Raw genomic sequence first — 25,427 nt, 5'->3', positions numbered from 1 at the left:
GTGTATTACACTGTATGTAATAATGTGTTTTTGAATATTAGATAAGTAAATGATGTAATGACAAACTAGCCACTCACAGGTTAGTGGGATGGTTCATACTGAAGTATAAAGAGACATGCCAGAAGGCAGATCTTTCAGTTCAGTATTACTGAACATTACAGTTGGATCAGTTCCAGTTGGCAGATTTGTGTCTATTCCAGATGAATAACTCAGACTACGGCCAAAACATCACAGTTCAATACTGCTTTCCTGACAACAACTCATCTTGCAGAAAGGAGGTGCGAACAGGCCCTGGGAACGTATTTTTGTTCATTTTTCTCTCATGCATATCTGTGTGCACTGTGTTTCTGAACCTGCTGGTGATCATCTCCATCTCTCACTTCAAGCAGCTCCACACACCAACCAACCTGCTCATCCTCTCTCTGGCTGTGGCGGATCTTCTCGTGGGACTGTTTGTTATGCCTGTGAATATAATGCAATTGATAGACTCCTGTTGGTATCTTGGACAAATAACATGCTATATTTATCCAATAATCAACACTATCTCATTGTTAGCATCTCTCTATAGCTTGATATTCATTGCAGTTGATCGGTACATTGCTATCTGTGACCCTCTACTTTATTCTACTAAAATGACAGTTTGTAAAAGCACCTTGTTGATACTTGTAGGATGGTCCTTTGCCTTTTCCTATGTCATCATATTTTTGTACTTTAATGACCATTTCCTTCAGTCTCAGTTAACCTATCGGTGTTATGGAGAGTGTGTCCTGGTCATAAACTATTCTTGGGTAATCACTGACCTAGTATTGACATTTTTAGTCCCTTGCTCTATTATACTCATCTTGTATTCAGTCATTTTTCATGTGGCAAGGCATCAAGCTAAAGCAGTTAGAGCTGTGATAAATGGTGCCTCAAACACACATGGAGCCAAAGTTTCAGGCTCTTCTGAAGCCAAAGCAGCAAAAAAATTAGGCACGTTAATTTTCATTTATCTTGCTTGCTGGATACCTTACTATTTAAGTTCTCTCTCACTCGAAAGCTTGACCTCTCTGTCAATGGTGTGGACTGTGTTTGGCTGGCTAATATACATTAACTCCTCCATGAATCCAATTATGTATGCCATTTTCTATCCATGGTTCAGAAAATCAGCTAAGCATATTGTAACTTGTAGAATATTGGAATCCTCGTCAGCAAGGTTTAATTTATCTAAGCTTTAAGGTTTAGAATTTATCTGAGCATGTGTAACTCAAGGCTGAATTCACTGTTATGCCTAGAAACTCTGATTATTTTGTTTGTATCATACAGTAAACTAGACAGCATGTAGAAATGTATATTCTAAAATTAAATATAATTTTCTTCAGTATGATGCTGTGGATCATAATTATAACTGTTTTTTTCTTACACGCTTTCATTCCTTGTCATGTTACTTGACTTTAATTGCTCTTAGTAATCAAGCGTCTTACCATACTGTATATGGATATCATGTTTAAATCTTGTTCTGCTTTTTCTTAATATGGTGAAACCCACACCTAAAAACAGCTTTGCAAGCTCCAGTAAAAGAAATGAACTGAAAGGAAAAAAAAAACAGTTCTGAAGTTTTACATGATGCTTACAAATAACTCTTCCACATCAGTTTAAATCTATTGCTGTGGTCATTTAGTAGCATCATAGAGTTTAAACGGTTCTTCTGACTGATTCATATGTAGCTGTTTTGCTCTATATATTTGTCAATACTAGTGAAATATATTTAGTCACTGAAATGATCAAATAGTGTGTTTTCTTTAAAATAATCATTTGATTGTATTAATAAAGTGTGGATGTACTCTGTACTCGCTGCTTTACACAATGCATTAAAAAGTGCTGTTATTATCATTTTTAACCCTAAACATGTCTATAAAATATAGAAATACATAAACATTTCAATCTTTCATCTGTTCACAGTGAATCCAAACTGTTTAAAACATGATGATAATCAAGGGCACATAATTAGGGGCAAGGTGAAGCAAATACAGGCCCAAATTAAAGCATAGATACAAGTAACAATGCTGTTTTTTGACCCTTGATGTTTGATCAGTAAATTCTCCTGCAGCTATTTAATAAACCCAGTCCTTGCAGTCTACTATCCTTAAAGATTTGAGTAATCACACTGCACTCAAGGTAGTGCTGCATCATGAGTTTTTGGTACTGGTGTGCTGCAGTTGTGCAATAGGTCAGCACACCAGTGCCACTATGTTGTGGTATAACGCAGCCTCAAGTATGTTATTGTGATTATAGTACTGTTATATTATTGATTTTTATTTTTAGTTGTTGTTTGAGTTCCACAAATGATCTATACAAACGGAAATTTTGCTAAGCAATACTTTTCAGAAATTAGATTACAACAGAAAAACTTCTCAAAGTGCCAGTATCAAAAAGTATAGCAGCAGGGGGGCCCACTGCTCCACAGTACTGAGCAGATGTGAAGCAGAGTAATCCATGGTGACCACCAAACCTATTGAACCAGGTTCATAGCCCAGCACAACAAGGCAATGTAACCACATGTATACAGCTTCACACTACCAACAACTTTATTCACATTCACATTATTCTGTGTTCAAAGTGTCTTTGACTGCAAATACTATCCTTCCAGTGGTGCTTCACGCATGACCATGCCTCCCACACATCCAAAGCCAGTACCAGCACACAGTCATCCTCCTGGGTCACTGGGGGGTGCTGGAGCTCATCCCAGTGCTTATGTAAATAAAAGGCTATGAAGTTTAGAAGGATCCCTGCTATGCTGTGATAGAAGTGCACCAACTCCAGATTCTGATACAACAAAAGGCAACAATGGGTGTCTGAGAATGGGGCCAGTAGTGAAAGCAGTTTTAAGTGTGGAAAAGGCCTCGTCTTCCTCAGAACACTAACATAACTTTTTCAGGGCTCTTTTAAGAAGAGCAGTAAGGGTGTGGCAATAAAAACTTAAGTTCTGAATTAACCTAAAATAAAAGTTAGCAAAACCTAAAAATCTTTGTAGTTCCTTCAATGATGTGGTGACAGGCCAGTGAACCACAGCCTCTACCTTGTGGTCATCCATGACAACCCCAGTAGCACTAATTACATAACCCAGAAGAAGAAACGGTCTGTAAGTGGAATTCATATTTTTCTCCTTTCACAAACAGTTGATTGTCTAGTAACCTGCTAGGTACTTGGCCAATATGCAGAATTTGTGTTACTAGATCAGGGGAATATACCAGGACATCATCGATATGTGCTGTAACAAACTTCCCAATCATGTCACATAGGATGTTGTTCATAAAAGATTGAAAGACAGTGGGGGCGTCAGAGAGGCTGAAAGGCATGACCAGGCACTCGTGGTGACATCTAGAGGTCACAAACATAGTCTTCCATTCATCTCCTTCACTGATTCTTATCAAATTGTCGGCACTGCCGAGGTCTAATTTGGTGAAAAACTAGGCACCTCTGAGCTGCACAAGGGTGAAAGGAATGAGCGGAAATGGATATGCAAATTTCTTGGTGACATTATTGACTTACTGAAGCTGAGGGAGATTTAGAGGGGCAGATAAAGCCTTGAGCTAGTGCCTCATTGATACACTCCTCCATAGCTTTCTTTTACTATAAAGTTAGGGGATACACTGTGGATATAGGAAGGGTAGCTAATAAGGTCTATTGCAACGTCATAGGTGCAATGTGGTGGCAGCATAGTAACAATGACCTTGCTTAAGGCCTCTGACAGATCTGTGAACACTTCTGGGATCTGAATGGCATTAACAGTATCAGGGCTTTCTATGGAAGTGGAGGTAATGGTGATAGTAGGCAAAGCTAGACAGTTCTGTCTACAGTAGTTGTAACAGGCTATGATTTTTTTTATCAGATCGGAAGTTTTGTGGATGATGAGTCTCTAACCCTGCCCTGTGATGGACTAGCGGCCTGTCCAGGGTGTATCCTGCCTTCTGCCTGATGACAGCAGGGATAGGCTCCAGCACCCCCCGCAACCCAGAAGGAGAATCGGCTTAGAAGATATGTGTGTGTGTGTCTAACCAGGGACGACATAGTACAATGGAGAACTAAAACAAAAGGAGATTCTAAAATGAAAAGGGTAGTTCTTTCAATGTGTAGAAAGGTGGTCTGTAGTACGACAGAGTGAGTGATTTGAGTGATAGATTCCAGGCCAACCGGTTCCCCATCCAGTGCTGACACTCAAAGGGGGGTTTATAGAGGTTCAACGGGGATGAAATTTCCTTCAGCTCCTGAGTCAATCAAGGCTGGTAAAACAAGAGAAGAATTCTGTCAGTGAATAGTTACAGGCAACGTGAAAGATTTTGAAACCAAACCCTTAGCAGGAACACTCATCCCATAAGCACGTGGAGTAGCCTCCATGCATTTTCCTGGGGTTGGTGCCTTATGCTTGTGTGTGAGAGCCTGACAGTCATGCAACACATGACCTGTAGCACCGCAATATAGACACAAGCCCCCATGGAGACATCAAAGTCTCTCCTCCTTTGACAGCCTTGACGATTCGCATTGCATAGGTTCAGGAGATGTGCTGGAACTGGAACTGCAACAGGAATTGAAACTGGAACTGGAGCTCAAGCTTGAGTTGGAGCTGAATCCAAAACTGGGACTGGAACCAGAGCTGGAACTGGAGTTGAAACTGGAGCCAGAGCTGGAGCTGGAGCTAAGTAGTGGCTTTTTGCGTAGAATAAGTTTGTCCAGAAAAATTGACATAGCAATTAGCTAATCTAGCATCAGTTTATCATCTCTGCAAGCCATTAACGTTAACATGTCAGAATGAAGTCTGTTACAAAAGGCATTTAACAAAGCAGACTTGTTCCGAACACCACCAACTTCTATGGTGCAGACGTCCAAAGCATAAGCAGCCACTGGGCGATTACCATGACAAAGCTTGAACAGTAGTCCACCACTAGGGTGACCCACATGAGGGTGGAATTTAGTTAAACGATTTATGTTCATAGGATTCATTCTTAACAGCACTCCAGACTGCTGTAGCCCAAGACTTATCAGACAAACCGGAAAGCAAAAATGCTATCTTACTAACAAGAAAAGTGCTAAGCCTAGTGTTAGACAGATCTTTAACACCAGTGATAAGTTGAGCCCTGTTGTGATTTTTGCCTGTTAGCTTTGTTAGCTGTTAGCTTTGAGCCTGTGACACAAAGCTAACAGAGTGCATGGATGAGCCCGTCACCCTTCACTAACACAGTGCATGTCTGGGCCTGTGGCTCTACATTAACGGACTGCATAGATATGGGCCCATGGCCTGATGGCAATGGAATCCATGTATGGGCCCATGGCCTTACACTAAAGGAATGCATGTCTGAAGATAAATGCAGCTGGTAGGAAAACTACCACATGTTGAAATAAGCCTTTTTAAGAATTGCTAATGCTAATGTAATTTTCATAAATATGCTTGTGAACAGTGATGTAGACTGTTAAGTGTTACCAGGTATTACTATAAACACCTACAACTCACTCACCTATTCATGGCTGGTACTGTATGCATCACTGTGTATTACACTGTATGTAATAATGTATTTTTGAATGTTAGATGAGTAAAAGATGTGATGACAAATTAGCCGCTCACAGGTCAGTAGGAGGGTTCATACTTGAGTATAAGTATATATATGTCAGAAGGGAGATGCAGTTCAGTATTACTGAACAGTACAGTTGGATCAGTTCCATTTGGCAGATTTGTGTCTGTTCCAGATGAATAACTCAGACCAAAGCCGAAACATCACAGTTCAATACTGCTTTCCTAACAACAACTCATCTTGCAGAAAGGAGGTGCGAACAGGCCCTGCTTATATATTTTTGTTCTTTTTTCTCTCATGTGTATCTGTGTGCACTGTGTTTCTGAACCTGCTGGTGATCATTTCCATCTCTCACTTCAAGCAGCTCCACACTCCAACCAACCTGCTCATTCTCTCTCTGGCTGTGGCGGATCTTCTCGTGGGTCTGTTTGTTATGCCTGTGAATATAATGCAATTGATAGACTCCTGTTGGTATCTTGGACAAATAGCATGCTGTATTTTTCCAATAATCAGTGATCTCTCATTGACAGCATCTCTCTGTAGCCTGATTTTCATTGCAGTTGATCGGTACATTGCTGTCTGTGACCCTCTACTTTATTCTACTAAAATGACAGTTTGTAAAACCACCTTGTTTTTAATTCTAGGCTGGTCTTTTGCCTTATTCTACATCATCATGTATTACTACTTTAATGACTATTTTCTTCAGTTTCAGTTATCCTCTCGGTGTTATGGAGAGTGTGTACTGGTCATAAAGTATTCTTGGGTAATCATTGACCTAATAGTGACATTTCTAGTCCCTTGCTCTATTATACTGATCTTGTATTCAGTCATTTTTCATGTGGCAAGGCATCAAGCTAAAGCGGTTAGAGCTGTGATAAGTGCTGCTTAAAACACATGTGAAGCCAAAGATTCAAGTGCTTCTGAAACCAAAGCAGCAAAAAAATTAGGCACTTTAATTTTCATTTATCTTGCTTGCTGGATACCTTACTATTTAAGTTCTCTCTCAGTTGAAAGCTTGACATCTCTGTCAATGGTGTGGACTGTGTTTAGCTGGCTGATATACATTAACTCCTCCATTAATCCAATTATGTATGCCATTTTCTATCCATGGTTCAGAAAATCAGCTAAATATATTGTAACTTGTAGAATATTGGAATCCTCCTCAGCAAGGTTTAATTTATCTAAGGCTTAAGGTTTAGAATTTATCTGAGCATGTTTACGTTTAACTCGAGGCTCAATTCAGCTGACAATGCTGAGACCACTTCACTGTCATGCCTAGAAACTCTGATTATTTTGTTTGTATCATACAGTAAACTAGACAGCATTGTAAAAATGTATTTTCTAAAATTGAATATCATATTTTCTTCGGTATGATGCTGTGGATCATGTATAGCGTTTTTTTTATTTTTTTTGTTCTTACATGTTTTCATTCCTTGTCTTGTTCAAACATATTAATATTTTACATGATGCTTACTCTAGCTGCTTAACTCTTCCACATTAATTAAAATCTATTGCTGTGGTCATTTAGTAGTGCCACAGAGTTTAAACGGTTCTTCTGACTGATTCATTTGTAGCAGTTTTGCTCTAAATATTTGTCAACACAAATGAAAAATATTTAGTCACCGAAATGATCACATAGTGTGTTTTCTTACAAAAACATTTGATTGTATTAATAAAGTGTGGATGTACTGTGCACTTGATGCTTTACACAGTGCATTAAAAACTGGTTATTATTATTTATAACCCTAAATATGTCCATAAAATACCAAAAAAACATAAACATTTCAATGTTTCATCTGTTCACAGTGAATCCAAACTGCTTAATACATCTATTCTGAGTTCCATTTTCTTAATGCTGGAAGAGGGTGCTTATAATCAGGGGCACACAGTTAGGGGCATTTGAGGTGAAGGTGAATCTTTGACTAAGCAAATACAGGCCCAAATTAAAAGATAGATACATGTAACAGTGCTGTTTATTGACATACAGATGTTCTATCAGTTCATTCTCCTGCAGCTATTCCATAAACCCAGTCCTTGCAGTGTAATGAACCCATTTGTTCAGAGTTTTTGCCACTGTCACCATGCTGGCCTGTACCCCTGGGCTAACAGAATGTGTGCATGGTCACGTGGCTCTGAGCTATCTGAGTAAATGAATAGGCTCTTGGCTTAAGTGAAAAAAAAAGTGTATGAATAGGCCCATTGCTCTGATCTAATGGAGTGCATGTATGGTTCCCTGGCCCTGAGTTAACCAGGTGCCTGTAAGGGCCTGTGTCCATAAACTAATGGCGTGCAGGTATAAGCCCATAGCCCCTTGCTAATGGAGTGCATGTATGGGCCCATCGCCTTATGCTAACAGTGTGCATGTAAGGGCCAGTGGCCCATGTACTAATGGAGTACATGTAGTGGCTCATGGCCCTACACTAATGTAGTTTATGTATGAGCCTGTGGCCATAAACCAATGGAGTGCACGTATGGGTCTGTGGCCCTAAACTAATGGAATCCATATATAGATTTATGGCCCTACGTTATCAGAGTGCATGCATGGACCCACTGCCTTATGCTTACAGTGTGCATGTAAGGCCATATGGCCCTACACTAACAGAAGGACACATATAGGCCTGTTGCCCTACACTGACAGAGTGCATGTATGGGCCCACGGCCCTACACTGACAGAGTGCATGTATGGGCCCACGGCCCTACGCTGACAGAGTGCATGTATGGCCCGATGGTAATGGAATCTATGTATGGGCCTGTGGCCCAAAGCTAATGGAGTGCATGTATTGGCCCATCGCCCTTTACTAACTGAGTGCATGTATGGGCCCATTGCCTTATGTTAACAGTGTGCATGTAAGGCCCTACACTAACAGAAGTACATATATAGGCCTGTTGCCCTACACTAACGGATTGCATGTATGGGCCTGTGGCACAAACCTAACAAAGTGCATGTATGTGCCCGTCACCCTTTACTAACAAAGTGCATGTATGGGCCTGTGGCTCTACACTAACAGACTGCATATATATGGGCCTGTGGCCTGATGGCAATGGAATGCATGTATGAGCCTGTGGCCCAACGCTAATGAGGTGCGTATGTGAGCCCATTGCCTTTTGCTAACAGACTGTTAGAAAGTCAGAAAATGTTATGACGAAAGGTAAGTTGTCAACAAAATCTCTAAGAATTTTTTTTTTTTTTTTTCACACACTGTGACTTCTTGTCAAGCTACTTGGCTTTAATTGCTCTGAGTAATCTAGCTATATATATATATATATATAGATAATACATTTAAATCTTGTGCTGCTTGCTCTATAATTCTGCTGAAATTGTCTGCTACCTGTATAGTGACCCCTTACACTGAATGTTGGTGGTGGGTACATTTTCCATACTCAACCAAGTTCTCCTCAAATGTGCTGGGCCCTTATTTGCTTAATAGCATTATGCTCAGATTTTCACATCATGCAAAAACAACAGTCAATTTGCATATCAGTCAAATGGTCCCTTCTTTTCAATGTAAGTTCTTGATTATGATGTGAAACAAAACCCCAGACGCTGATGATGGGATGTATTTGGAGCACTATTTTACCAGTTGACCGGCTGATTAAGTGTGCTTGGTCAGTCAATTTATAGCTGCTGGTGGCCATAGTGCAGTCACACTGGGGTGAATGAGGCAGAGTGATACTTATAGAGATGTAGTCAAGGTGCCGGTATCAAAAAATATTGTGGCGTCGATGTAGAGTACAAAGACACAAGAAACATAGCAGTTCAAACAAATACTCTTTTATTGAACCTAGCAGCAGGGAAGACCCGCTGCTTAGTGCTACTGAATAGCTGTGAAGCGGGGTGGGATACCTCCAGCCTGCTATAACCACATATGTACAGGTTAAACTACAAGTCTCTCTTACTGTAAATCCTGCACTTCCAGTGGTGCTCTGCGCATGAGCATGCCTCCTCTGTGTCCATAGCCAGTAGCATGTCATATACAGCTCACCCTTTTAGAGGAGCTATCCCGGCGACCCCACAAAGTCCAATCAAAATCTGAGTAGCGTCCCTGGTGTGCACGGGGGCACACTGCCTCACCTTGCAGTCTCTCTGAGCAGGGGTTACAGAATGTCCACTGTCCCAGTAAACATGCTTTCAGCCACATGCACTGCCAGTCTTCCCATGGGTTCATATCCTCTTCCTCATGGCACTGGAGCATAGAAAGTAAGTGCTGTGTCCTCCTCCCCTGTGCGGTGGATCTCCTCGCAGCTCATGGCATCAATCCATGCACTACTAGGGGCAGCGACAGCAGCAGCGGCGCTCCCTCGGCAGCTCTCCACTTTCTCTGCCACCCACCATGCCACAGTTGCCCGTGAGTCTGCTGCTTGTGTTGGCTGGAGCCCAGACGCTCAGTCCTGACCAGCCACTCCACCCGTGCTTGCTCCAAGCATCACTGTCCCACAGGCCTGGCTCACAGTCTCCGCTCTAAATCATCCCAAAGGACTCGGTGCAGGCCAGTCAAGTTCTTCCACACCAAACCCGCTCATCCATGTCTTTATGGACCTTGCTTTGTGCACTGGTGTGCAGTCATGTTGGAACAGGAAGGGGCCGTCCCCAAACTGTTCCCACAAAGTTGAGAGCATGAAACTGTCCAAAATCTCTTGTTATGCTGAAGCATTAGGAGTTCCTTTCACTGGAACTAAGGGGCCGAGCCCAACTCCTGAAAAACAACCCCACACCATAATCCCCCCTTCACCAAACTTTACACTTGGCACAATGCAGTCAGACAAGTACCGTTCTCCTGTCAACCACCAAACCCAGAGTCATCCATTGGATTGCCAGATGGAGAAGCGTGATTCGTCACTCCAGAGAACACATCTCCACTGCTCTAGAGTCCAGTGGCAGTGCTTTACACTGCATTCGACGCTTTGCATTGCGCTTGGTGATGTAAGGCTTGGATGCAGCTGCTCAGCCATGTAAACCCATTCCACGAAGCTCTCTACGCTGTTCTTGAGCTAATCTGAAGGCCACATGAAGTTTGGAGGTCTGTAGCGATTGACTCTGCAGAAAGTTGGTGACCTCTGCGCACTATGCACCTCAGCATCCGCTGACCCTGCTCTGTCATTTTACGTGACCTACCACTTCATGGCTGAGTTGCTGTCGTTCCCAATCGCTTCCACTTTGTTTTAACACCACTGACAGTTGGCTGTGGAATATTTGGTAGCGAGCAAATTTCACAACTGGACTTGTTGCACAGGTGGCATCCTATCAAGGTACCACGCTGGAATTCACTGAGCTCCTGAGAGCGACCCATTCTTTCACAAATGTTTGTAGAAGCAGTCTGCATGCCTAGGTGCTTGGTTTTATACACCTGTGGCCATGTAAGTCATTGGAACACACACATATATATATATATATATATATATATATATAAACATATATATATATATATGTATATGGATGAGTAAATACATACATATATATATATATATATATATATATAAACACTACGTTTGGGTACTACTGGGTATGAATCAAAAATAATGTTCCTGGGTTTTGGCTTTGCCACTTTTTGGAGCCTATGTCATGTGTTTGGATCTATAAAAATGTTGTGCAGCCTCCAACCAGTACAAGTATTCTTCACAATTGCCTTTATCATAGTTACATTGAGACTCATTTAGTTTCTAAAGGAAAAAAAAATGCAAACAAGCTGCAATTTGAGTGGATCTCCTGATCATTGTGAAAGAAGAGATACTACCCTGGACTCATAGGCAGTTGAATTTAATAAGGCATAAACCTTTTAAAAAGGTTTTTTTTCTGTAATTGTGTGACAGGCAATACAGAAGTCAGAGGAGAAGCAACAAAAATGAAGCCTCTACTCTATTCTAAAAAAATGAAAACCCAAAGAATCTTTGTAATTCTTCGGTTGCTTTGGAATGAAGCCAATTAACAAATGTCTGGATAAAAAAAAATTAGTAGATCATTGAAACAGAACTAATCAATCATTCTTATCTCTAAGTACCTCATTTGAGCATGGCCAATACTGAGGGGATGTTATTCTGCACAGCCCCCTGGTGGTGACAATTGGAGCCTTTCTTTCTTTTTTGCATGTCAGTCAGAAGGGTCTTACCTGACAAGATACATGGTTCTAGGCTTTGTTGCATGACAAAATATTGTGGTAATAGGAAATAGAAGCATTATTAGAATATATACAACACAGAGGCCATGGACTGTGCGGGTGCAGCAATACAAAAGAGGTTTCATGTACATGCTCACCTGAATTAGTAACCCTCATCATAACTTATAACTTGCATCTTGGTACGAACATAAAGAAAATCAGGATCTCTCGTCCAAGCTCTCCTGTTTTTATTTTGGAATATTTTTACCATTTCAGCATCATTATGTCACAGGCAAGATACAAGTAACAGATTCATATCAGACAAGAGTAGTCATTTCACACAGTAACTTGCAGTCTCTTGGGACAGTCTGATCATAAAATGATCTTTCTCACTGTGCAATACTGCCTGAGACTGAAGACCATCAAATAGGGCACCAGATAAGTCAAAGAGTGGGCCTCACAAACTTAATCACCATTTAAGCAAGAAAACTGGACTGTCTTTCAATATACGTCATGACGATTTAGATAAACTGGCAGAAACAGTACATAATACACCGATCAGGCATAACATAATGACCACCTCCTTGTTTTTACACTCATTGTCCATTTTATCAGCTCCATTTACTATATAGTAGTTCCACAGTTACAGACTGTAGTCCATCTGTTTCTCTGCATACTTTGTTAGCCCCCTTTTACCCTGTTCTTCAGTAGTCAGGACCCCCATGGACCCTCACAGAGCAGGTACTATTTGGGTGGTGGATCATTCTCAGCACTGCAGTAACACTGACGTGTTGGTGGTGTGTTAGTGTGTGTTGCACTGGTACGAGTGGATCAGACCCAGCAGTGCTGCTGGAGTTTTTAAACACTGTGTCCACTCACTGTCCACTCTATTAGACACTCCTATCTTGTCAGTCCACCTTGTAGATGTAAAGTCAGAGACGATAGCTCATCTGCTGCACAGTTTGTGTTGGTCATCCTCTAGACCTTCCTCAGTGGTCACAGGACGCTGCCCACAGGATATTTTTAGTTGGTGGAGCAGTGACACTGAGGTGTTTAAAAACTCCAGCAGCACTGCTGTGTCTGATCTACTTGTACCAGCGCAACACACACTAACACACCACCACCACGTCAGTGTTACTGCTGAGAATGATCCACCACCCAAATAGTGCCTGCTCTGTGAGGGTCCATGGGGGTTCTGACCACTGAAGAACAGGGTAAAAGGGGGCTAACAATGTATGCAGAGAAACAGATGGACTACAGTCTGTAACTGTAGAACTACAAAGTGCACCTATATAGTAAGTGGAGCTGATAAAATGGACAATAAGCATAGAAACAAGGAGGTGGTCAGAATGTTATGCCTGACCGGCGTATATACATTTTTCACAGAAACTTTGCATCCCAAGTTAGATGATGATTGTTTTAAATCATTTTAAAATAATTGGTTCACCAAAATGGTCAGGATTTTACATCGGAAATGTCCTTGTGCTACCAGATTCTTAAATTTGTTTTTAAAACAAAGCAGGTTAAAATGAACAAGGTGGATTCCACTCTTTGAATTTTCAAAACTGGTGCCCCCCATGGCTGTGTTTTGTCTCTTCTGTTATACTGTTAGTATATCAGTGATTGTATGTCAGATTCAGCTTGGGTCAAATTGTACACATTTGATTTGAATTGGTATCTGATGATGGTCAAACACCATACAGGGACATGGCTAGAGCATTACTGGTCTAGAGCATGGTGAATAACTTGAATGTTAAAAGTTGGTAGTTGGGTTCAGGAGGTGGACCTACCATCTCTGACCATCAAATGCAAAGAGGTGAAGAGGTGAAGCTCTTCTTCGAAAGTTCCTTGGGCAGACCCAGCACAGCACCTTTTTAAACTGCTCCCTTGCGGTAAAAGGTTACTAAGCATTTTATGCACTTATCCTGCTGCTATCATAGTATGACACACCACAGTTTTTATTTTGTTTTTATTTTAGTGTATTTTATCTTAGATTATTTTATTGAGACTATGAATGCTGTATGTATGAATGTATATTATTTGTACAACATATCGCTGTTGTCTGAAGAAAACCTCATATCTCCAAAATGATAACTTTACAGGAGAAGGAAAAACATACTTTACTTTTAATGTAAGTCAATGGAACCAGACATTTTTCCAAGGCATTTTGGGTCATTTCTTTTAGTCTATTCATCATGAAATTTACAAACAATGTAAAGGGTAACAGGCATTTTCAAAATACGTCAAAAACTGCAAAACGTCAAAAATGGAGATTTTTGATGGAAGGTTTTCTTCCGACAACAGCGGTATGGTACAAAAACAAGGGAGAATCCAGACAGAAGAAATAGGTCTAGAATTGCAGCGAGGATAGACTGGCAATACTTCATAATGTGAGAGGGCAAAGTGAGTGCTCTTACTGGGAGAATAATGAAGCTGGAACAGCAAACACATGGAAATGAACAGATGTAATCAGGTAATCAGATTTCAGGGGGCAGAGACCTCTGCTGGCCATGACCAGCAAGCAGATGCAACATTATGCTTGTGCCAAGCCAATGGTGTATTAGCTATAAACTATTATTATAAACACCCCACCTCCCAGCAATGTAAGTAATAAGGGCATTTTGAAAGTCAGATAAGTTATTGATGTACTAAAAGAGCCAATCATATGTCAGTGGGAGGGTTCAAGCTTAGATATAAAGATCTATTTGATGGTGTCCATTTGGCAGAGCTTATCTTTTTCAGATGGACAACACAGACTACAGGCAAAACATCACAGTTCAATACTGCTTTCCTGACAACAACTCATCTTGCAAAAAGGAGGTTCAAACAGGCTCTGGGAATGTATTGCTGTACATTTTTCTCTCATTTCTATCTGTGTCCACCGTGTTTCTGAACCTGCTGGTGATCATCTCCATCTCTCACTTTAAGCAGCTCCACACTCCAACCAACCTGCTCATCCTCTCTCTGTCTGTGGCAGATTTTCTCGTGGGACTGATTGTTATGCCTGTGAATATGATGACATTAGTAGACTCCTGTTGGTATCTTGGAAAAATAGGATGCTCTATTTATCCACTGATCAGTTTTGTCTCAATGTCAGCATCTCTCTGTAGCCTGGTATTCATTGCGGTCGATCGCTACATTGCTGTCTGTGACCCTCTGCTTTATTCCTCTAGAGTTACAGTTTGTAAAACCACTTTGTTAATTATTCTGGGCTGGTCTTTAAGTCTGTTGTATGTCTGCATTACTTTGTACTTCAATGATCATCTCCTTCAATCTCAGATATCCACTAAGTGTTATGGAGAGTGTGTAGTGGTCCTAAATTATTCCTGGGTGATCATTGACCTGGTGATTTCATTTCTGTTCCCTTGCTCTGTTATACTGATCTTGTATTCAATCATTTTTAATGTGGCAAGACGTCAAGCTAAAACTATTAAAGCTGTGCTGAACGTTGCTTTACACAAACAAGAAGTCAGAGTTTCAAACTCTTCTGAAACCAAAGCTGCGAAAAAATTAGGCACTGTCATTTTGGTTTATCTTGCTTGCTGGATACCGTTTTATTTAAGTTCTCTGTCAACTGACAGCTTGATATCTGTCTCAGTGATATATACTGTGTGTGGCTGGCTAGTACTTATTAACTCCTCTGTGAATCCACTAATATATGCCATTTTCTATCCATGGTTCAGAAAATCAGCTAAGTATATTGTAACTTGTCGAATATTTAAGTCCTCATCTTCAAGGCTTAATTTGTTTCCCAAACAGGTTTAATTTCAGACTGGTCTTAGCTGACCAGGACTATGTCACAGACACAAGTGTGGGTGCACAACATTCGTGATGCTGTACTACACATAATAATATATTTTCCCGTTAAATGCAAAGCAAAGAATGGCAAACAGAAGGAAAGGTACAAATATGCCTCTTTCCCTGATAAACTGAATGTAGCAAAGCCTCAAAACTTATTTAAGGTACACAGCTGTAACCACTAGACCACAGTTGTAACTTTGAGGGTACATTTAGAATATTTGTATACTCTTTGTGAGCAAAATGTACTTGCACAGTGTCCCTTTTTTTCTGACAGGGCAAGGTTCTGACAGTATTTCTGACTGGATGCCCAATGCCCTGCACATTATGGTGCTTTCCTTGCTTTAACACACACACTTCAGCTCAGTAACGGTTTGTAAAATTAGATCTGGTGTGTAAGGAGCCTTCTGTCAGTTCTGTCATTGTTTAAAACTGAGCTGAATTCTTGATCATCCATGAGAACTATTATCCATGAGAACTATTCCTTGTGGCCATGCAGCTGTACTGTAGAGATCATAACCTGCTTTTGTAATTATTATTTTGCAACATTGTGAAATAAATAAATGTGGATGTTCTTTTTGCGCTGTTTTCAGATAAAGTGCAAAATCATCTTGATAGTTTAGAATACCTTTTCTAATTCTTGTAGAAGGTACTGATCCAATAGCAGATTTTGGGGTGGCTCAGGGGTGGCTGATATAAATAGGCTAGCAAGGCTTTATACTATTTATTTACATGCTGTAAATAAATGACCGATTTCTTTGGACTTCTATGGACCCAAGAACAATTCTGTCAAGAAAAATTCATGAGAAAACTGGCTAAAAAGTTGTCGTAGAAAAATAACACAAACAACTCCAAGTTCAAAAATAAAAGGTCTCAAACACCAGGATTGGCAGAGAAAGGCAAACATTATTTTATTCATGATTCAGGCTTTGCAGATACACAAGCATTAATCTGAATTGGCCCAGGCATCATCTAAAAAAACAGGAAAATCAAACTTTACTTTATAATGCTCTGAGGTGAGGTACCAACCCCATTACCTCATCTCACGTGATCTGTCTTACCATCACATGCAACTCTGACTTCACTGAGTTCTATTATAACGGTAACCTTTTTTTGTGCCTTTTACATGCACTTTGTTTCTTCAGTTAGCTTTGGCATTCTGTGAAAAACACCTTGTTTTTTTCCTAAAAAATGCCATGTCATCCCTCATCAGCCATTTCAGTTCTATTCATTCATATTCAATTACATAAAATAATAATTACTGCCAACTGCCTACTATTTACATTTGATTATACCATTATCTATTAGTCAAAACACACTTTATGAAGATGAGGCTGTGTTCTTGATTACATCATATCCATTCGCACATCCCACTTTTCCATTATTATTTATCAAAATAGTACAAGGAAGTTAGAATCCATTGGTTATTCCTAATTGTGACTAAACAAGAAATATATGCTTTGTAAAGGAAATGGATGAAAAATTAAGTCATGGTCAAAACCGGGTCTGTGTGTGTGTGTGTGTGCATGTCTTTGTGTGTGTGTGTGTGTGTTTGTGTGTGTCAGACATCTGAGATGTAGACAAGGTAAAACAACACAAAAGGCTACAAAACCTAAATATCCTAGACTGAATTATACTGTCATTTATCTGTCAATTATACTGTTTTCATGTATTTTCTTTGAGGACTCAACACATCCATGTAAATATTTGCTTTGACATTTTGATGAAGTCCATTTCAGCTTTTGTAGTAAAGAGCATTATAAGTACCAAATTCACAGACCACTGACAACAACAGTGAAATTAAAATTTGTTTTTGGCTATAGATCGGAAAAGAACAACATACTCTACCCGATCAGAGACAGACTGTCAGTTTTACTCCCCCAGGCACAATTTTAGACTGCAGCTGGCAGCCCAACACTGGCACACAGAAAAAGTGCAAATTGACGGCATGAGGCAATGGTGGTTAGTAAGCAGCGTCTGGAAGGATGAAAAACTAAGGCAGAGCTTAGAGGAGTGCATAATGATTTGATTGGCCATAATGCAGTTATGCATTAATCCCATTGTGTTGTTTGATGTGAACTTTACCTAAAGCTCGTGACTCATGTCTAAATGATTTTATGCATTGCACTGCTGTCACATGATTGGCTGTTTTGATAAATCTATTCATAAGCAGGTGTACAGGTGTCCCAAAAATAGTGGCTGGTGAGTGTATACAACTACAATAAGGCAAGGTAAACAAGCAAAAATGACACTAATGTTCAAAAATGCTAAAAAGTGATGTGTTAAAGAAAACACACGTTACTTATTTTTGCACATTTTATGTATTATTACTTTCTGCTTCAGTGTCAAATGTGACAGAATATCTAAGCAAAATCTAGGTACATAAATGTGTTAACACAGTTTTGTTGAAAGTAACCACCTTCACCTCCCTGACCTATTCTCAGCTAACCAGCATTGCCAATAATGATGAAACCTTAATTATCAAATGAGTTATTGATGATGAGGATAAACTGGCCAATCAGGTGTCAATGGGAGGATTCATGCTCTTGTATAAGACACAGAAGCAAACTTAATGAATCATTTCCAGTTGGAAGACCTGCATCTACTTCAGATGGATGACGGAGACTATAGGCAAAACATCACGGTTCAATACTGCTTTCCTGACATTAACTCATCTTGCAGAAAGGAGGTGCGAACAGGCCCTGGGAATATATTTTTATTCATTTTTCTCTCTTGTGTATCTGTGTGCACTGTGTTTCTGAACCTGCTGGTGATCATCTCCATCTCTCACTTCAAGCAGCTCCACACTCCCACCAACCTGCTCATCCTCTCTCTGTCTGTAGCGGATCTTCTCGTGGGACTGATTGTTATGCCTGTGAATATCATGCAATTGATAGACTCCTGTTGGCATTTTGGCAAAATGGCATGCTCTGTTTATCTACTGATTGGTTTTGTCTCAACATCAGCATCTATCTGTAGCCTGATTTTTATTGCAGTTGATCAGTACATTGCTGTCTGTGACCCTCTGCTTTACTCCACTAGAGTCACAGTTTGTAAAACCTCACTGTTAATAATTTTAGGTTGGTCTTTATGTCTGTTTTACATCACCATGTATTTATACTTTAATGATCATCTCCTTCAATCTCAGATATCCACTAAGTGTTATGGAGAGTGTGTGCTGGTTCTAAAATATTCCTGGGTGATGATTGACTTATTGGTTTCCTTTTTAACCCCTTGCTCTATAATACTGGCCTTGTATTCAATCATTTTTAATGTGGCAAGACGTCAAGCTAGAGCTGTTAGAGCTGTGGTAAATGCTGCCTCACATAAACATGGGGTTAAAGTTTCAAACACTTCCAAAAGCAAAGCAGCAAAAAAATTAGGAATTGTCATTTTTGTTTATCTTGCTTGCTGGATCCCATTTTATTTAAGCTCTTTTTCAGTTGAAAGTGTCTCATCTTCATCGATGGTGTGGATTGTGTTTGGCTGGCTGCAATTTTTTAACTCCTCTGTGAATCCACTAATATATGCCATTTTCTATTCATGGTTTAGAAAATCATCTAAGTATATTGTAACTTGTAAAATATTCCAGTCCTCATCTTCAAGCTTTCATTTGTTTCCTGAACATTAATTTCAGACTAGCCCTGTTGTGCATCCTTAAAAAAGTTATGATGTGCTATTGGAACCATTAGATCATTGTGTACCTTTGAGGTCAATTTGCATTGTTTGGGTACCTTTGTGACAAAAGGTACCTGCAAAGTGTCCCTTTTCCTGACAACATATCCTGATTCTGGAGGCCCAATGTCCCTGCACATTTTAGTGATCTCTGATCCGATTAGTCTGATTCTGATCTGATTAGTCAGATCAGGTATGTTAGGAGCAGGGAAAACACTAACAAAGGTACTAAAAGTTAAGGATTTTCATTCAACTGTGATCCTGGAGAAGCACTGCCCTGAACGTTTGCCACTGCTTTAAACTGAACTGCGTTTTTCCACATTCATAAGAACTATTTCCCTGTAGCGATTTAGTGGTAATGTACAGTTCATACATTGCTTTTGTAATGATTATTTTGCAGCATTTTGGAAATAAATAATCAATCAATAATTGGTGCTTTTAAAAGTACATAAACAGCATGGTTTGTCTCAAATACATGAAGTGTGGATGTGCTTTGTACTCCCTGCTTTTTTAGCAAAATACAAAATCATATTGTTATTACTTTTGAAAAAATACTAGAGCTGTTCATGAAATGCACATTAAATCTCCAGGGTGGGTGGTGTAAATGGGCTAGTGGGGCTAAACCCTTTCTTCACTTTCAAAGAAAAAAAGTTTCAAACAAGGTTGTTTACATATTAAATTGGCATCTACATTATTTTCCTTGCTGTTAATAAATTACTTGTAGCTGATGGATATCTGTGGATATCTGTACACCTAAAACAATACCATCAACAAAAGGTTCTAAGAAAAAAAAAAAAAGAATCTAAATTCCCTAATAATTGTCTGATTTGCATCTAGACCAAGCTGTAGATTTTGTCAAGTGTGTTTTCTCTTTGTGCTTTAACAGGAGATTTTCACTCTGCATTAAGCCAACCACATTGACAGGGCTCACATAAAGAGGGAGTGGACTGTGCCTTTACTTCAATCAGAGGTGGTACAGCAATACAAAAGAGGTTTCATGTACATGCTCCCCTGAATTAGAATAATATAATATAATATAATATATAATATAATATAATATAATATAGCCCTGCGATGGACTGGCGACCTGTCCAGGGTGTATCCTGCCTTCTGCCCAATGACAGCTGGGATAGGCTCCAACACCCCACCACGACCCAGAAGGATAAGCAGTTTAGATGATGTATGTATATATGTATGTAATATAATATAATATAATATAATATACTATAATATAAATCATTATCATAATGTGTAGACCACTACATTTACTCCACCTCAAACCAGTGCGCTGCAGCATCTTGCTATGCAAAGAATGGAAATCAGGATCTCTCATCCAAACTCTGCTGTTTTTTATTTTGGAAGATTTTAAATATTTCAGCATCAGTAAATCACTGAGGAGATACAAGAAACAGATTCATATGTACACTGACCACCACGTCAGTGTTTCTGCAGTGCTGAGAAAGATCCACCACCCAAACAGTACCTGCTCTGTGAGGGTCCATGGGGGTCCTGACCACTGAAGAACAGGGTAAAAGGGGGCTAACAAAGTATGCAGAGAAACAGATGGACTACAGTCTGTAACTGTAGAACTACAAAGTGCACCTATATAGTAAGTGGAGCTGATAAAATGGACAATGAGCATAGAAACAAGGAGGTGGTCATAATGTTATGCCTGATTGGTGTACAATCACTCATACATCAAACCAAACTTTATATGCAGTTATTTTGGGGCCCACAGTTGTGCTAAGTATCTGTTTATGTAAAACACAGTTCACAGAGTGTACAAGGTATTATACAGTCAGTTACAGTAACATCTTAGAACAACAATGATCTCAATACAACCATGTTACAACACAAAACTGGTCACCCTCTGTATGGCAGTCTGATAAATTCACCTATGTATCCCTTATATTTTGTGCAAAATCAATAATTATAGCATTTGCTATAGACTTGTATTATAAACACCCCATAACCTTTACTTAGATACAATTACATTCTTTGGTGGCTATTTGAATATCAGATGAGGGAATGATGTTAAGTAACTATCCAGTCATACAGCAGTGGGAGGATTCATACTTTGTTATAAAAAGACATGGCAAAACAACAAACCAAATCAAGTCAGCATTACTAAACAACATACTAGATCATTTCTAACTGGCAGACCTGCATCTACTTCAGATGAATTACACAGAGTACAGACAAAACATCACAGTTCAATACTGCTTTCCTGACAACAACTCATCTTGCAGAAAGGAAATCTATACAGGACCTATGAACATATTTTTGCTCGTTTTTCTTTTATGTATATCTGTGTGCACTGTGGTTCTGAACCTGCTGGTGATCATCTCCATCTCTCACTTCAAGCAGCTCCACACTCCCACCAACCTGCTCATCCTCTCTCTGGCCGTGGCGGATCTTCTTTTAGGACTGATTTTTATGCCAGTAAAAATGATGAGACTTATAGACTCATGTTGGTATCTTGGGAAAATGGCATGCTGTGTTCTTCCAGTCATCAATGCTGTTTTATCATCAGCATCTCTTTGTAGTTTGGTTTTCATTGCAGCTGACCGGTACATTGCTGTCTGTGACCCTCTGCTTTATTCCACCAGAGTCACAGTTTGTAAAACCTCTTTGTTTATAATTCTGGGCTGGTCTTTAAGTCTGTTTTATATCACAATGTGTTTGTACTTTAATGACCATTTTCTTCCATCTCAGATATCCACTAGATGTGAAGGAGAGTGTATCGTGATCATAACGTATTACTGGGTGATTATTGACCTGGTGGTTTCATTTGTAGTCCCTTGCTCTGTTATACTGATCTTGTATTCAGTCATTTTTAATGTGGCAAGACGTCAAGCTAAAGCTATTAGAGTTGTGAAGAATGCAGCCCCAAACAAACAAGGTATCGAAGTTTCAAGCTCTTCTGAAACCAAAGCAGCAAAAAAATTAGGCACTGTCATTTTTGTTTATCTTGCTTGCTGGATACCATTTTACTTAAGTTCTCTGTCAACTGACAGCTTGATATCTGTGTCAGTGATATATGCGGTGTTTAGCTGGCTAGTACTTATTAACTCCTCTGTGAATCCACTAATATATGCCATTTTCTATCCATGGTTTAGAAAATCAGTTTGTTATATTGTAACTTGTAGAATATTTCAGTCCTCATCTTCAAGGCTTAATTTGTTTCCCAAACAAACTCCCAGATAAGTTTTACTTTCAGATGGGTCTCAGCTTACCAGGATAATGTCACAGACACAAGCATAGACACACAACATTTGTGATACTGAATAACACATAATTTCCCCTTAATTGGAAATGAGAATGAGACACAGAAAGAAATATACAAATATGCCCCTTTTTGACTGGAGGCCCAATGCCCTGCACATGCTGCTTTCCCTGCTTTAACACACACTTCAGCTCAGCACAGCTGGTGTGTTAGGAGGACAGAAAACACAAACATATGTACTAAAATTGAGGCCCAATCCCCTGCACATTTTAGTGCTTTCCCTGATTTAACACACTCACTGGGTTGGTTAAAAACCTAATTAGTCTGATCAGGTGTGTTAGGAGTAGGGAGAACACTAACAAAAGGTAATAAAAGTCTTAAGTATTTCTCAGTTGTGGTTCTGGAGCCCCACTGCCCCAGAGTTTTCCCACTGCTTCAAACCGAATTCCTGGTCATTCATAAGAACTTTTCCTTTTGGCCATTTAGCTGTACAATAGAGATCATACACTGATTTTGTAATTTTATTTTTTTGATTATTTTGCAGCATTTTAAAGATAAAGAACTAATTTTGATGTTCTTTTTGCACTCACTGATTTCAAGTAAAGCAAAATAAACAATTTAGCTGTCAATGAAATACAAATAAATACATTTCTTCTAGAAAATTCTGATCCAATAGGAGATTTTGAAGTGGAGTTCAGGGGTGGCTGGTATAAATAAGCTAGCAAGACTAAGCGCTTAAAATAAGGTTCCATTTTTGGCATCTACATTGCTTTACTTGGTGTAAATAAGCAACTTATTATTTTGGACTTCTGTGGCCCCAAGAACAATTCTGTAACCAAAGGATCATAAGACAACTGGCTAAAAAGGGGCTGGTTTATAGGTAGCCCAAGCAGTAGATTTTCACTGCTTATCTGTGATTCCATGTCAAATGCATTGTGACCTATTACACAGAGTTAAACATCCCCTAGATTTGGGATAAGTTTTCAAGCCCACAATGCTTAACTCTGCCTTCCTGTAGTCTTCAGTCTGGATAGATAGCTCAAAGTCATTATACTAATATTTAACTTCAGGTTATAGGTGTTTGTGTTTTAGTCAGTCACTAAAAATTTATTCGCAATGCCCTTGTGAGATTTTCATTGTGAATTATTTCTGATTAAACATTTAAACATGAAACACTTACTTATTCTTTCCCAATAACAATAAAAAAGTCAGTCTACCATGATGGTAGCATGGAGACCACATGCTTGTTGAACTCATAAATTGTTCTGCCATTGTAATTATCTCCCACTAGATGTGCACTTAAATCTTGAATTTCCTATTGAATTTTCTCAAACTGCTTTTAGCATGTAGCTCAATTATGGGCATGACAAAAAGGCAAAAGGCAGATGTTGATGGACAGTTGATCAAATTATCATAGATCCTAGATCATTATTCATTATTTAAATTTATAAACCCTAAGTAGGTCCTAGGATGACCTCAAGGTCTCATCCCAGTTGGCCATGCCTGGTAAACCTCCAATAGGAGGCAGCCAGGGGGCATCCTAATAAGATGCCCGAACAACCTCAACTGGCTTCTCTCAATGTGGAGGAGTAGCAGCTCTACTTTGAGCTCATCCCGGATGACTGAGCTCCTCACCCTTTTAAGTAGAATGTAGTCTGCCTTGATGTGAAGAAAGCTTATTTGCACTGCTTGTATTTGCAAATCTCATTCTTTTGATCATTAGCCAAAGTTCATGACTACAGATGAGGGTTGGGATGTAGACTGGCCAGTAAATAGAGAGCTTTGGCTTATGGCTCAACTACCTCTTCACCACTACAGTCCAGTACAGTGACCACATTACTGCTGCTGCCTGTCCCAGCCTGTGGCTGATCTCATGATCCCTCTTTCTTCTGTTCACTTGTGAACAAGACCTGGGATACTTAAACTCCTCCACCTGTGACAGGTTCTCTCTATTACCTGAAATGGGCATGTCATCCTTTTCCAGGCTGGGGCCATGGACTCTGACTTGGAGGTGCTGATCCGCATACTAACTGCTTCACATTTAGCTGCAAACTGCTCCAGTGCATGCTGGAGGCATCCATGCGATGGAGCTAAAAGGACATCATCCGCTAAAGGCAGAGATACCACCCTTCGGCCTCCACACATAATGCCCTCCTGACCTCAGCTATGCCTTGACACCCTGTCCATGAACATCACAAACAGGAGTGGAGACAAGAGTCCAACATGTACACTAAATGAGCTTGACTTAATGGTGGGTATATCTACACAGCTCTCACTCCAGGATTACAGATCCCAATGGCCCGGAATAGTGGCTCCAGCAACCCATACTTCTGCAGGACTTCCCACAGAATATCTTGGGAAACACAGCTGTAAGCCTTTTCCAAGTCCACAAACACACATAGACTGGGTTGGCAAACTCCCACGCCCCCAAACAATCTACATGGTGAAAAGCTGGTCCATTGTTCCATGGCGAGGATGGAATATGCATTTTTCGACTATCGGTTGGAATCTCCTATCCAGCACCTTGGCATAAACTTTGCCAGTGAGTCTTAGCAGTGTGATACCACAGTTATTGGCACACACCTTCTCTTAAAAATTGGGACCACCACCCCCAGTCTGCCAGTCCAAAGGGTACTGTTACCAAGGTCCACGAAACACTGCAGAGGTGTGTGAGCCTTGACAGCCCCACAACATCCAGAGCCTTAAGCATTTCCAGGCAAATCTCATCCACCCCTGGTGCCTTGCCACCAAGGAGCTTGCCAACTACCTCAGCAACCTCCACCAGGTAAATGTAGTCCCCAGAAGCCTCTGGCCCTGTTTCCCATGAGGGAGGCTGGTCTCTCAGGATTAGGAGTTCCTCAAAGTGCTCCTTCCACCAAACAACAATATCCTCATTCAAAGTCAGAGTTTCTCCACTCCTGCTGAATACAGCTGCTCAGAACTTTCTTGAAGCCCACCAAAAGTCTTTTTTCATGGCCTCTCCAAATTCCTCCAATGTTGTGGATTTTGCTTCAGCCACCACTACCACTGCTGCCTTTTTTGCCCATCGGTATATGTCTGCTGAGTCACGAGTCCTCTGGGACAACCCAT

The 25,427-nt window shown here is 40.1% G+C and overlaps 4 protein-coding genes and 1 pseudogene across 4 annotated transcripts in view; all 5 read left to right on the top strand.

Moving 5' to 3' along the window:
• The window catches only part of LOC118825041 (trace amine-associated receptor 9-like), an 11,360-nt gene extending 5,789 nt beyond the window's left edge, over positions 1-5,571 (top strand). The window contains exons 3-7 of the mRNA XM_036595539.1: positions 387-642; positions 853-1,195; positions 2,199-2,254; positions 4,530-4,679; positions 5,564-5,571. Coding sequence (XP_036451432.1) covers positions 387-642; positions 853-1,195; positions 2,199-2,254; positions 4,530-4,679; positions 5,564-5,571 — 813 coding nt within the window. The remainder of the gene's footprint in view (positions 1-386; positions 643-852; positions 1,196-2,198; positions 2,255-4,529; positions 4,680-5,563) is intronic.
• Positions 5,572-5,712: 141 nt separating this feature from the next.
• Positions 5,713-6,738, top strand: LOC118825039 (annotated as a pseudogene).
• A 7,642-nt stretch (positions 6,739-14,380) lies between these two features.
• On the top strand, positions 14,381-15,403 carry LOC118824971 (trace amine-associated receptor 6-like). The gene is made up of 2 exons (XM_036595466.1): positions 14,381-14,458; positions 14,570-15,403. Exons 1-2 carry the CDS (start codon positions 14,381-14,383, stop codon positions 15,401-15,403), a joined length of 912 nt encoding a protein of 303 aa, XP_036451359.1.
• A 2,644-nt stretch (positions 15,404-18,047) lies between these two features.
• LOC118825038 (trace amine-associated receptor 13c-like) lies at positions 18,048-19,067 on the top strand. The gene is made up of 2 exons (XM_036595538.1): positions 18,048-18,125; positions 18,237-19,067. Exons 1-2 carry the CDS (start codon positions 18,048-18,050, stop codon positions 19,065-19,067), a joined length of 909 nt encoding a protein of 302 aa, XP_036451431.1.
• A 2,213-nt stretch (positions 19,068-21,280) lies between these two features.
• LOC118825036 (trace amine-associated receptor 13c-like) lies at positions 21,281-22,318 on the top strand. Its single transcript, XM_036595535.1, has one exon. It carries the CDS (start codon positions 21,290-21,292, stop codon positions 22,316-22,318), a length of 1,029 nt encoding a protein of 342 aa, XP_036451428.1. The 5' UTR covers positions 21,281-21,289.
• Positions 22,319-25,427: the final 3,109 nt, after the last annotated feature.

The sequence above is a fragment of the Colossoma macropomum genome, unplaced genomic scaffold (genome assembly GCF_904425465.1).
Source record: "Colossoma macropomum unplaced genomic scaffold, Colossoma_macropomum, whole genome shotgun sequence".
In the NCBI taxonomy this organism is placed as follows: domain Eukaryota; kingdom Metazoa; phylum Chordata; class Actinopteri; order Characiformes; family Serrasalmidae; genus Colossoma; species Colossoma macropomum.
The sequence above is the reverse complement of the archived record's forward strand: the minus strand, read 5'-3'. Positions and strand labels throughout refer to the sequence as shown.